At 51.2% G+C, this 14,146-nt stretch overlaps 1 protein-coding gene across 1 annotated transcript; it reads left to right on the top strand.

The window, feature by feature from the left end:
* On the top strand, positions 1-14,000 carry A3GALT2 (alpha 1,3-galactosyltransferase 2). The gene is made up of 5 exons (XM_056123161.1): positions 1-96; positions 11,876-11,959; positions 12,046-12,135; positions 12,243-12,380; positions 13,313-14,000. Exons 1-5 carry the CDS (start codon positions 74-76, stop codon positions 13,998-14,000), a joined length of 1,023 nt encoding a protein of 340 aa, XP_055979136.1. The 5' UTR covers positions 1-73.
* Positions 14,001-14,146: the final 146 nt, after the last annotated feature.

The raw sequence follows: 14,146 nt of genomic DNA, 5'->3' as shown, positions 1-14,146 counted from the left end.
GGTTTCTCATCTGCTAAGGAGCTCTGAGCCACTGGGAGCAGGTCCGGGTGGTGAACAGAGGGGGCTTTTCCGCATGGCTCTCAAAGAAGGACTCAGGTGAGTGGGGGGGTACTGCCAATGGTGGGGGCGGAGGGCAGCTGGAGGAACGAACAGGACAGCTGGAGTGCTGTCTGGGCCGGACTGTGGCTCCCAAGATCCCATCCACTGCTGCCAGGGACACGGTGCTGAAGGGACCCTTCACCTCAGTCCTCTGGGGTCGATGCTGGGGTTCTTTGTGGTGCAGGCCCTGAGCTCACTGTCTCCCAAGGAACCATTTATTTTGTTTTGGGGTCTCACACGCGCTGATGCTCAAGGGTCACTCCTGGCTCTGTAATTTTCAGGAATTACTCCTGGTGGTACTCAGGGACTCCGATGGGATACTGAGGATCAAACCCAGGTCAGCCGTGTGCAAGGCAAGTGCCCCGCCCTGCCCGCTGTATTATCTCTCCAGCCTCAAAAAGCCATTTTTATAAACAAAGAACTAGGAAGCACATTTCAAAAGGGCTGGCCCTGCGGCACAGTCCCTGTGGGCTTAGCCCTGCCTTATCCGGACATTCTCCCTCTTTCCAACTTCCCTCTCTGTTCTGAAGAACTTGCTGGCGTTTGATTTCTGATTTCAGTTCCTAATTTGTTTGGGGCCAGTTTGGGTATTAGTCCTGGGAGACAATGACAGAGAAGGTGAAGTTAGTGGGCCCCCATGGGTCCCTTACATGCTCACTTCCTCCTGATCTGCCTCTGCCAACCCAGCACCGGCTGGGAAGGCTAGGACTGATAAAATCCGCAATGGGTCCCTGAACTGCATGAGCCAGAGCCCCACCTGCCGCACCAGGTGACTGTCAATATTTTACCGCTTGGCCTTTTTGGCATGGGACTTGATCCCCACTACCAGATATTTCAGGGGGCCACAAACTCAGGCTGGAGCAAGGAATTGCTCTGTAGGAATGGAAACTCAGTCGTAGGCCTTACGCAGGGTTTCTGGGCTCATGTCTTTTCTTGCAGAAAGGGATTTCAGGAAGTAGACAGCAATGAAGTAAAAGCGTTTTAGTTGGAGTCTTTTAGGAAGGGGAAGGAGGGAGAGAAAATGACTGACATGCTCACAGGAGAACGCGGACTTCCCCAAAGGTGGAGAGAGCCCTGTTACACGTTTCAGGAGGGGAGATCTGGGTGACACATGTGCTCGGGCACCACATGTGCTTGGCTACGTGAACACAAGCAGTGCGTGGGCTCAGGCAGCATATATGCGCCCTTCCTTTATTCAAGGTGGTTTTTATAGGGTTTCTCCAGCCTGCCCCACATGGGGCTTCTACCTAAGTAAAAGTCCGTTGCCACTTCTTATCTGGATTTATGCAAACCAACATAGTGCCATAAAGCATCAAAAATGTACTGAAGGTGCAAAGAAGGAAAAGCAAATATTTCACTGTACTCACAATGAGGTGCAATATACTCATTTGCTCTGGCCCCTAGTCAAAAGAAGCATTAAGATCTGTAGAGATAGAGCATGCAGTTTAACATCATGTATAATTCATTTAATTCCGTGTTGCAAACCTTGGTTTCCAATTGTTTAAGAGCACTGTAACAGGAGTCCAGACCATCCATCTAATTAATATCTTTTACCTTGCCAAAAAGGTACTAGAACAATTCTGGGGATATTAGTTAAAGAGTTTCTTATAACAATACAGTGTGATAATAGTTTCCTTAAAAAACAACTTCAAGCTTTCTGCACATTCATTTACATTCATTTTGTCCTGTAATTTCTTCATTCCGTTTTCAAAACCAGTTTCACTTCAATTGGATTCCTCTCTTTTTTTCCCACTGATATTTCCATCTGTTATCTTTCTTATTTAAAACATACATCTTTAGGGGCTGGAGCGATAGCACAGCAGGTAGGGCATTTGCCTTGCACGCGGCTGACAGAGGTTCGATTCCCAGCATCCCATATGGTCCCCTGAGTGCATGAGCCAGGAGTAACCCCTGTGCATCACCGGGTGTGACCCAAAAAGAAAAAGAAAATATACATCTTTACTCCTTATAGTCTCAGGTTTTAACGTTCCTATTTTACTGAATGTCATACAAACATATTTCCAAAAATTTAGAAGTTGCTATCATTATCTCAGTTAGCATGACAAAAACTGCAATATTCTTTCAAAAGCATCAAATAAATTCTAGAGATATTCAAAAGGCTTTAAGATGCTCACAGTTAAAGATCTTATAACATATATTACTCTTGGCAAAAGTTCATTTCATTTTAAGAATTAACCAGAAAAAAATATTTAAAATTTTCATTTTTTAGAATTCCAATTTCTAGGAAAACACAGATGTAAAAGGGTTAAACACTCAAAACCATTACCATGAAACAGTAGGGATTTCACACTTGTGGATAAAGCTCTCTTAAGGTCAAGACTAGGTTGATACCTGGTGACAGAACTTAACGTGAAAAGTTATCTTTTAATAAGCTACTAAAGTTGAAGCAGCTCTTTGTAGCTGAGTTTAAAACTGCGCATTTTTTCCTTCAGTTTCTTTTCAGTATCTTTCCCTGGATTCCTCCTGGAATGGTGGGGTGAAATAATAGAGTTTTGTCCATTTGTTTGGATTCCTCCAATTTTATAACTTTTAGGAATCTATTTCTTAAACTAAATTATGATTTTTGTTTTGTTTTGTTTTTAAAGTTATTTATTTTTGTTTTGGGGGGAAACATCCACCGATGCTCAGGGGTTACTCCTGGCTCTGCACTCAGGAATTACTCCTGGCATTGGTTGGGGAACCATATGGGATGCCGGGGATCAAATCCAGGTTGGCCATGTGCAAGGCAAATGCCCTACCTACTGTACTATTGCTCCGCCCCCAATTTTTTGAACCAGTTTTAGTTTTTTAACCTCAGTTTTTTCAAATCATGAGTTTTCTAGTCCAGATGTTTTTACCAATTCCACACAGGGGGGAAAATATATATATGTATATATATATATGTATATATATATATATATATGTATGTATGTTTTCAGACACAGAAAAGGGTCCTTGTGTCTTACCAAACTTTCAGATATCAGCATAAGAAAACACTTGAACTGCAAATGTTTATGAAAACATGAGAAAACTTTCTTTAATTTTGAAGACTTCTGTGCTTCTGTTATTTGTAAAACAGTCTAATTTCTCATTAAAAATAGCTCTGCACTGTCTCACAAAGCCCTTATCTAGAACTTTTCTGCCTTTGGCTCTAGTTCCCCTCCCCTTCTAAACAGTACAGGTTCTGGAGTTGAGAGAATTTCAGGGATCAGGAACCCTTTAACCTTTCACAGTAGGATTTAGATGGAGAATTTCAATTTCTCCTTGCGCTTAGCACTGTTTCAAGACCTTTCAGCCCATTATAATTAACAGGCTCACTGACACACTTCTTCATCCCAGTTAAACAGTTAATCATATGATCTCACATTTTTATGCCTCCACTGCTTTGATAATTCCATCTCTTTTGCTTCTTGCAAAAAAGGTCTGGCTGCAAGATGGTGTAATAATGCAATCTGCCGTTCACTGGCCACCTTTATGATGCTCTAATTTGTATTAGACCACACACTGTTACAGAGGTCGTTAAGACACTTCTTTCTTAATCCAGCTAACTGAAAGTTCTTCCTGTGTCTTAGTATGCAACCTAGTGGGGAAGAAAAAATCTAAAACAGAGTGGTTCTTTGGCAAACTTTTCTCTTTATTTTCTTCTGAGGAGCTTCTCCTGAGGGAACTCTAACCCCTTATATATCGGCCTCTGGTCCATAAAATTTGGGCATCATCAATGGCCTCTACTTCCACCTGGCACCCCTAGGTGGGCCTGGTATCAGGCAGACCCACAGCTGTGTGCCCAAGCCCAACCCTGCTGTGGCTTTCAAGAGACCTCGCTAACTGCCTAAGCTAACCCAGCTTACTCCCTTCATTCTTTACATTTCAGTCGACCTCCTAGCCAGTCTAGCCAGTTCTCTTGAGGCAAGGTGAAAGGGTACCTGCTTGGGAGTTGATCTCCTGCTTTTAATATTTTAGGAACTTTTCACTAGTGTTTTCCTCCCATAGTGATTGGTGACATGTGACAGACAAAGGAGGGATGCCTCTTCAGAGAGACTATTCAGGTGCTGCCTGGCCGGTGGAGGGTTTAGCCTTAGTGGTTCAGCTTCCATGTCAGCACCACCCTATGCCATATGTGTATCCTCGTGGAATTTTCACAAACAGCCCACACAAACTCCATAACCTTTTCATGGGACCATAAGGGTACCAGGTCACAGAATTACGCCTGGCGGGAGGACCTAATGGGGTGCTCATGCACACACATTCACAGAGAGGTTATTACATTCCTCCCTCCAGTGCCTCCTTAGAGATTTACCAGGGAGCAGACCTCCACTGCAGATTTCCTTCAGCATGGGTTTCGTCACTGCAAACTCCTGGCTGGCTCGCCAAGAATGAAGTCGGTGGGCCCCCATGGGTGGCTTATGTGAGGTGAGAGGAGGGAGATGGTCACTTTCTCCCGATCCGCCTCTGCCACCCGGGGACCAGCTGAGAAGGCTAGGATTGAAAAAGTCTGTGATGAGCCCCTGCACAGCACAACCTCAAGTCCTGCAGCCCCACAAGGTGGCTGTCAAGCCACAACTGATGTCCGTTTGGTCTTCTTGGCATAGGATTTGATTCCTACCACCAGATATTTCGGGAGGCCATGGAGTCAGGCTGGAGTGAGGAATTGCTCTTTGCAGGAAAGGAGAGTCAGTCCTAAACCTTACCCAGGGTTTTCTGGTCCATATCTTCTTGCAGAAAGGGATTTGAGGAGTAGAGCAGTGAAGTAAAAAACAGATTTTATTGGGAGTGTTTGTGGAAGGGGAATGAGGGAGAGTAATATGCTCAGGGAGAACACAGGCTTCTCCAGAGATGGAGAGACGCCAACACATCTCAGAAGTGGAGATGCAGGTGACACATGTGTTCGGGCATCACATGTGCTCGGCCTCTTGGACAAAGCAGCACATGGGCTCGGGCAGCATATGAGCACCCTTCCTCTGTCCAAGGTGGCTTTTATAGGTTTTTCCAAACTGCCCCCACGTGGGACTTCTACCTAGGTAAAAGTCCATCGCTAAGGTGTTTGCCAAGAGGGTAGTAGTCAATGGTCTTCTTTGACATTACTTTCGTGGCCTTTGTTCCTGCTGGAGTTTCTCTGGGAGGGGGGTCCATCCAGCTTCTCTAGGTCTCTTGGCACCAGGTGAAGGTCTCATGAGGCCTTAGTTCCTGAGCTCACAAGTTGGGCTTTTTGTGACCTCCGGGCTATTATTTCCCAGGAATTCCATTGGCACAGGGGAGTCCTTCCTTGGTTACCTGCCTGCCTACATCAAAAGTACTTGAAGAAGATGCAGAACTGATCCTTGGCTTGGACAGGGGGATAAGGGAGAGTTTGGGGCCAGGGAAGATCTGGGTGATTCCTAGTGTCCCTCAAGTTGGGTGAGCCCAAGAAGGAAGATCAAGGGGACAGCCCACCCAAACCAGAATGTGTGACCATGTAGGAATGAATGACTGATGGTGGACTCCTTGAAGACAAAGCAGGGTCAGGGAGCAGGGCATGGGGTAGGCGACGGGTCACCTCTTTTGGTGGAGATGTGATGAGGGAGTTGAGGGGAACAGGGTCCTTCTGAAAATATTTGAGCAAGAAAAGTAGAGGAAGGATCAGAGAGGGGACTCTGTGAACACAGCGGTCCAGAACTGGCACACATCTGAGCTCAACTCCAGCCCCTTCCTGACTTAACAGTTCATACTCACCTGAATCTCCTGAGACCAGATAGTGCCAGGATAACACTCCCATGGGGAGTCTGGGAAGAGGGAGGAGGGTTGGTGCAGGGGAGAGGCTGAGCACACACCAGCTTCTTCTGGCCCTGCACAGAATGTGCCTTTCACCTAGTGCCAAGCTTAGCACCTAGCAGGGTCGCAGGAAGGGAGAAAAGCTCTTTGAGCTGGAGAAAAGAGACGGAGGCTGCGGGGAGCAACCCCCAGCACTGCCCTTCCACCTCCCCCACCATGGGGTGTGGCCCAGAAAAAAACACAAGAAGCAGTGTGGGTCCCCCAGAGGCAAAGCTTGAGGCTGTGATGGGGCCAGGTCTTAAGAGCCCAGGTGAGAGGATATGTCTGGCTCGGGGTATCCCCTCAGGCTTGAGGTTCTGGTAGGTCCCACCCCTGACAGATGTGAGCTGAGCAAAGACTGACCCTTCCTGGGTTTACCTTTCATGGCCTCTCAGACCTCAGCAAGCAGGGCCAGAGTGAATCTGCAGGCAGGAAGCAGGCAGATTGGAGCACCACCAGGATTAACCCCCAAGCATCCTGCCTGTAACCCACTAAAATAACAAAAACAAACCCTAGTAGATTGTCTGGCTTCATAAATGTCTAGGAGAGAGGTTGGGGAGAGGGAGAAGGTGAAAGGGAGAGGAGAGAGGGAGAATAGATATACCCTGAGGAAGATAGAATTGTTTGGGGGGGGAGGGGACATAGGGTCACCATTTCTGGAATTGCTTGAGAACTACTCCCAGCCCAGTGCTCAGGAGGGGGCTGTACAATGTTGGGGACCCAATCCCAGCCTCCTGTATGCTTGACATGCATCAGCCCCGTGAACACTCTCTGGGCCCAGGAAATGGAACTTTTAAGCACAGAAATAAAACTTTGAGAAAGATCATGAAGACAAGGAATGAACACGGTCCTGCGGTGTTCACCCACTGAACACACAGGCACACATACACACATGCACACAACCCCACGGAACTGGGGCCTGGGTCTCAGAGCACAGTCTAAGAATCTAGTGGGGCAAGACAGCCACATCACCGTGGGGTGACCGCTGAGCAGAGGTTCCCGGGGTCCTGGGGAGGCAGGAAGACACTGAGGGAGAAGCACAGCACCCCAGCACTCAGCACCTGGCGTGGGTGGTGAGAAGGGACTCAGGATAGAGGCTGCAGAGAAAACTGTAGCAAAGCGTGGGGAGGTGCTAGGTGTGGGGCAACAGCCTTGGACCGGAGGGCAGGAGTCCACAGATGGGCACTGATCCAGGACTCTCTTCTGGGGCCCTGGACCCCAGCCCTCTCCCAGAAGGGAAGCCGCAGAGAGGGCACTGAGTAATGGAAAAGCATTTGGTCCTCCAAGATCCTGAAACTCCGGGGCCTGGGCCTGGGCCTGTCCGGAGCGGAGCTGGCATTTGTTATCCACGATGAGCCTCTCACAGCTGTTGGTGCTCAGGGGATAACTTAGGGTAGGACCCCTGGAGGGCTCAGGCTGGGTTGATCACCTTGAGATGAATTCTGCCCTTGTGGCTAATAGAATTCAGATGCGCGAAGGAGGAGAGCCACATGAACCTCTTGCTCCGTGAACTTTTCCACACTGAGCGTGGCACCTCCCTTCACTAAGTGGGTTTCGAAAGAGCTGCAGCAGTGAAGTGTCTGCACGTCCGCAAGCAGACACGGGAGCACCTGGCTCACTCATTTTGCTGTTAGGGTTTTTTTTTTTTGAGGGCGCGGGTGGGGTACACCCAGTGGTGCTCAGGGAACCTGGGGCCACTCATAGCGGTGCTCAGGGGGATCCTCAGGTGCCAGAGATTAAATTTGGGCTTGTTGTGCTTGACCACCTGAGTTATCTCCCTAGCCCGTTTCTTTTTACAAAATGCTCATTTCATAGGCAAAACAGCTCGTTGCTCCAATCCGTCTTTGACAATAATCAAAGCGAGGCTGAGGGGGGCTGTTTTCCATATGGATGCCGGCTGCATATATTACCCCTCCGGGATTTACCTACCCCCATCACATGCAAACAGTTTGGAGTATTTGTTATCGCAATGTGACCACGGGCAGCTGTGTGAGAAGGGAGCGGTGAGGGACGTGCCAGCCAGGGCCCCTGCAGGGCAGGAGAAGCAAACAGTGGGGAGATCAAGGAAGCAAAGTCAACCCAACCCTGAGCCGCACAGTAAAGGGTGGAACTAGGATGCACCCAAGGTTCTGGTGTGGCTATAAATAAGAGGTGCTGTCAATGAATTAGCATGCAGGTATATACAAACACACACCCCCCCTCCTTTAGAGCCATGGACTGAATATACCTGAATAGTCCTGAGGAACAGGACTGTGGAAGAAGGGAAAAAAGCAGGCAACCTTCTTGACAGAAACTAGGGTAACCAGATTTGGGAGGATGTTTTTTTTTTCAAACACAGAGGCGACTCGGAGGTTGCCTGAGGATTGGTGAGAGTCTGCTCAGCAAGTAACAAAAAAAAAAAAAAGCCAACTACTTAAGCTCTTAGAGCTTTTATTCTGTGCCAGACCTAGTTCTAATCACTTGGCTGAAATCCACTCAATGTCCGGAACAGCTCCTGGGCAAGTGTTTTTATTTTCCACATTTTATAGATGAGGAGATGGAAGTTCAAGATTCACAGCCTTGAGGAATGACACTTTGTTCTATCTGCAAGCCCTTCCCCATCAGTCCCAGGCCACACCTTGTCTCAGACACACAGGGACATTGGTTTCTGAGTGCTGCAGCAGTGGGCTTGATCATTTGTCCAATGGACATAAAAGACACAAAGTGAGAAAATTAGCTTGCATTGGTTAGTAGCTAGGAAGTGGCTTTTAGACAGAAACCAAGGCTGAAAGGGATGTGGTTTTCTTAATTTTTTTTCTTTTTTTTTTTTTTTTGGTCTAAATACATTTGCTGTAGATGATGGTAAGGTGGAGGTTTGCCCTTGTCATGTCTGCTTCTGAATAGTTGTATCCAAAATACCCATTTTTCTAGAGTACTATGTAGCTGTTAGAAAAGATGAAGCCATGAAATTTACATACAAGTGGTACTACATGGAAAGTATCATGTTAAGCAAAATGAGTCAGAAAGAGAGGGATAGACATAGAAAGATTGCATTCATCTGGGGAACATAAAGTAACAAAATAGGAGACTAACACCCAAGAGTGGACGAGATTAGTACCAGGAGTTTTGCTCCATGGCTTGGAGGCCAGTCACACACTCTAGGGGAAAAAGGGAGCTCAGATAGAGAAAGGAGCACCAAATAAAGGGTGTTGGGAGGATCCTCCCAGGATGGGAGAAGCATGCTAAAAGTAGAATATAGACCAAACATGATTGACACTCAATGCCTCTTTTGCAAACCACAACACCCAAAAGGAGAGAGAACAAAAGGGAATACCCTGCCACAGAAGCAGGGTGGGATGGGAGGGATACTGGGATCCATGGTGGTAGAAAATGGGCACTGGTGGAGGGATGGGTGTTTGGTCATTGTAAAATTGAAACCCAAGCACAAAAATTTGTAAATCTACAACTGTACCTCATGGTGTTTCACTAACAAATTTTTTTTTAAAAATGTAAATGATGGAGAATGAGCACTGTTGGAGGGATGGGTACTGGATCATTGTATAACTGAAACCCAAGCACAAAAATTTGTAAGCCTAAAACTGTACTTCATTGTGTTTCACTAATAAAATTTTTTTTTAAAATACCCATTTTTCCCTTATCCTGCACCCCATTAAAGCGAACAGAGATCTATGTCCCCTTCTTCAATATGTGTAAAATTTATACAAAAGTATATTCTATGAGAATGATTCATAATCTGTAGACTACCTGGGAGATGTCTTGAGATGTAAAATCTGTAATGAGCTTATCCATGGGGAGTGCTGGATAAGATTTCTGGGAGGAACTTTTTAAAAAATTTTTTTTTATAATTTTATTTATTGATTCACCATGAGACCAGTTACAAAGCTTTTGGGTTTAAGTCTCGGTCATAGATTAAAACACTCTTACCTTCACCAGTGCCCATTCTCCAACACCAAAAATGCCAGTATAGCGGCTCCACCCCCATCCCGTCAGGCCCCACGTGTCTTATCACTGAAGGCCCAATCCTGACTGTCCAATGGCCTCTGGAGGATGGCGGCCACCAAGCTGCCAAGGGGGAGCAGGTAGAGGGACAGCACCCTTTCCCCCCTGGAATGGCCTGGTGACAGTAACCTACTGCGGGGTCCGGATGCATTTCTGCCGAAAGCCACTGGGTTCCAAGATTTGTTTCTGAGTCTCTGGGATCATGGCCATTAAGCAGCTTGATCAGGAGCCAGAGAGGCTGTTCGTGGGCAACTTGGGGTCTTGCTGGGATGGGGAGGAAAGGGCCACCACCCCCATCCTGTGAGGCCACGCGTGTCTCATCACTGCAGGCCCAAATCTGACTGTCCAGTGGCCTCTGGAGGATGGCAGCCACCGAACCGCCAAGGGGGAGCAGGCGGAGGGACAGCACCCTTTCCCCCCTGGGGTGGCTTGGCGACAGTAATCTACTGCACGTCTGGATGCATTTCTGCCCAAAGCCACTGGATTTTGAGATTTGTTTCTGAGTCTCTGGAATCATGGCTATTAAACGGCTTGATCAGGAGCCAAAGAGGCTGTTCGGTGTCTCGTTGGGACGGGGAGGAAAGGGCCAGCTCCACCCCCATCCCATGAGACCCAGCGTGTCTCATCACTGCGGGCCCAAACCTGACTGTCCAATGGCCTCTGGAGGATGGTGGCCACTGGGCCATCAGGGGGAACAGGCCAAGGCATGAAACCTATTCCCACCTAGGGTGGCCCAGCGCCGGTAACCTACTGTAGGGACTGGATGCATTTCTGCCAAAAGCTGTTGGGTTTCGAGATTTGTTTCTGAGTCTCTGGGGTCATGGCCATTAAGCAGTTCGATCAGGAACCAGAGAGGCCATGCCTCCAATTATATAGCTGAGCCGGAGGTGGTCTGTGAGTGTGTCTCCCACATACCTAACTTTTGGCCGTTTACTTTCTTGGTAATCTTTGCCCCAAGTTTTTGGGGTCTGGCCAAAGGCACAGCAGCAATTTTGGGGTATCTGGAATTCTGAAGGCTCCATGAGATTGCTGATGCACTCGCCTCACAGGTACAGATTGACCTGCTGGCGGCACCTCCCCACTGGGAGGGACTTACGGTGCAATTTTCAGGACCCTCCCTGGCAACCAACCAACCATGGAAAAATCCCAGAGTACCCCTGCTCTGGGCCAGAAGGGGGCTGCTGAGCTCTGTGGAAGGACTGGGGACTTCAGTCTTTATAGACACATGGTCCCTAACCCAAGCTGGCCCTCCCGAGCCTTAGAAGCTCACCTCTAGACCCCAGACTGATGTCAGCTTTCAGCCCCCAACCTACAAGCTCCCTGCATCCTGGGGCCAGATCTCTCCCTGTCTGAGGTCAAGCTCCCTGCTGGGCTAAGCACCTGAATGTTACCTGGCCCAACACTGCTGCCCAGTATGGCTGGGGAAAGGCAAGGATTATAGGTTGATCTGCTCAGAAGGGGCGGGCCAGGCAAAGCGTGCTACCCCCAATCAATGCTCATTAGGAGGCTGGAAGCTTTCAGTACCGAGATAGAATAACTTCAGGGTGAGGTGAAGAACTGCATCCTGCTGTACTCCCAACCATCTGTGGGAGGAGAGAAGGGTGTGCAGGAGGCATGGACGTCATGATGTGGGTGCACCTGTGTGAACGTCATGACGCAAGCGGGTTTGGATGTCATGACGTGTGAGCGCTTGTGTGGACGTCACGGCGGGGGTGCGTTTGTGTGGATGTCACCACACGGGCCCACTTGTGTGGGCGTGACATTGACCTGGCGCGCTAGTGCAGACACTGAGACTGGGGTGCTGGCAGAGGCCAGCAGCTGGTGACACAGGCTTCCGAGGAGAGCAGCCGTGAGGCCTGGCTTCTTGCACGAACGGGACAGATCCACTGTGTTCAGAACCCAACAGAGCCACGTCATCTCTCGGGTGCACATGGATGTGTCTCTGTGTCTGTCTACATGCACCTTGCTGACGTCCCTCCCCACCCACCAGGACCTGGAAAAGAATCTTCTGGCGGCTGATCGTCCTTGCATTCAGCCTGTTAGGAGTGCTCCTGTACGCGGTCCCTGTGGTCAGGTACCCTCTCGTCCCTGCACCGAGGGGGGTGGCAACTGGGGAGGGCGTGGGATGGTGGGAGCACTCACTGCTGCCCTTACCCACAGGCGCCTCGAAGAGCTCCTCCCCCTGGGAACTTGCCCTGCCTCCATCATGCCCCTGCTGAGAGACAACTTCTCCGGTCCCCTGTACCCCTGGTAAGGCGCTGCTATCTTCTCTCCCAGCACCCCCACTGCAGGGGGTTTCAGCTGGAGTGGGGGTGTGTGTGTGAAAGGATCTGACTCCCCATCTCTGCCCTGGCCAGGGCCCGGCCGGAAGTTTTGACCTGTACATCCTGGGGGGCTCCCATCATTTGGGACGGCATGTTCGATCCAGACGTGGCTCAGCAGGAGGCGCTACAGCAGAACCTCACCATTGGGCTGACTGTGTTTGCTGTGGGCAGGTAAGTCCTGGCTGCTGGAGGGGCCATGGGGGGGCTAGGCAGGTAAGGAGGCCAGGGGAGCACTGTTCCCCGGTGCGGTAGGATCCCCCAGGTCCAGACTCCAAGGCCTAGGTGAGCACACAGCCATCCGCTCTTCCCTCTCTTCCCCGGACATGAGGCACGGGAAGCCAGGGGCTCAGAACTGTCTGACCACCCAGAGGCCTGGGCCTGCTCCGCCGGAAGCCCTGGGTTTGGGGTGAGACAGGAGGAGGCCTTGGGGATGAGTCTTGCAGATGGTGAGCACAATCAGGTAAGCAGAGGAAATGGTGGTCAAATGGTGGTCACGGGCGCAGGGGCATACAGTAAGGGGTAGGGCCTGTGGGCTGCCCCTTGCGTGGACAGCAGGGACAGGTGACCGAGGAAGGGAGAGACCGCATCAAAGGCGGCACTGCCCCAGGTATCAAGAAGAAATCCCAAAGGCACTGGCCATGTACCTCGTATCTACTTTTCACAGGTGAAACAATGGGACCTCCTGGCCTCCGGAGAGCCACAGCGGGCCTCTCTGAGCCCCCGGTAGCAGGGGGAGGGGGCTGGGCACCCGAGGGAGAAATTTCTCCTAAGGATGCATCCGCAGGGGGAGGAGAGATCTGAAAGTCAGGGGACAGAATTTGGCCAACGCTGGGGGTTCCTGCAGCCACCCCCCCACTGGAGGCAGAGCGCATGAGAAGGGCCCCTACTTTGTTCCTACCACAGTCCCCCGCCCTCCATTGCGCTTGCTCAGTGCCCACTGGAGGTCCTCCTGGCTTTCTCTCGTGGAGGGGAAGAAGATGGAGGAGCCTTGAGCAGTTGCCTGGGGGGTTCTGCCAAGTCAGGTCGCAGGGAAGGGGGGGTGCGGCTGGGGAGAAGAATGTGGCCAAGGTCTTGGGGGGCTGACCTCCTGGGCCTCCCGGCAGGTACCTGGAGAAATACCTGGCGCGCTTCTTGGAGTCGGCGGAGCAGCACTTCATGGTGGGCCAGCGCGTGGTGTACTACGTGTTCACCGAGCGGCCGGCCGCGGTGCCCGCCGTGCCGCTGGGCCCCGGGCGGCAGCTGCGCGTGGAGCGCGTGGCGCGCTTGCGGCGCTGGCAGGACGTGTCCATGGGGCGCATGCACACGCTGCACGCGGCGCTGGGCGGCCGGCTGGGCGCCGAGGCGCACTTCGTGTTCTGCATGGACGTGGACCAGTTCTTCAGCGGCACCTACGGGCCCGAGGCGCTCGGCGACACGGTGGCGCAGCTGCACTCGTGGCACTACCACTGGCCGCTCGGGATGCTGCCCTTCGAGCGCGACGCGCGCTCGGCTGCCGCGCTGGGCCCCGCCGAGGGCGACTTCTACTACCACGCGGCCGTGTTTGGGGGCAGCGTGGCGGCCCTGCGGCGGCTCACGGGCCAGTGCGCGCGGGGCATGCTGCGGGACCGCGCGCGCGGCCTGGAGGCGCGCTGGCACGACGAGAGCCACCTCAACAAGTTCTTCTGGCTGCACAAGCCCGCCAAGGTGCTGTCGCCCGAGTTCTGCTGGAGCCCCGACATCGGCCGGCGGGCCGAGATCCGCCGCCCGCGGCTGCTCTGGGCGCCCAAGGACTACGTCCGGCTGCGCGACTAGCGGGCACCCGGGTCACGCAGGATGTCCTGCACCGCAAGAGGGGTCCCCGGATCCTTGGGGGACGGCCTCATTAGGAAGCCACATAGCACTTGGGAGGACCTCGGGCAAGAGCCCCGAGGCCTCCGGCATCTACCCAGACGTGGGGT

Source organism: Sorex fumeus, unplaced genomic scaffold (assembly GCF_029834395.1).
Source record: "Sorex fumeus unplaced genomic scaffold, SorFum_2.1 ptg000047l, whole genome shotgun sequence".
Taxonomy (NCBI): Eukaryota; Metazoa; Chordata; class Mammalia; order Eulipotyphla; family Soricidae; genus Sorex; species Sorex fumeus.
This window is presented reverse-complemented; position numbering and strand designations above follow the sequence as displayed.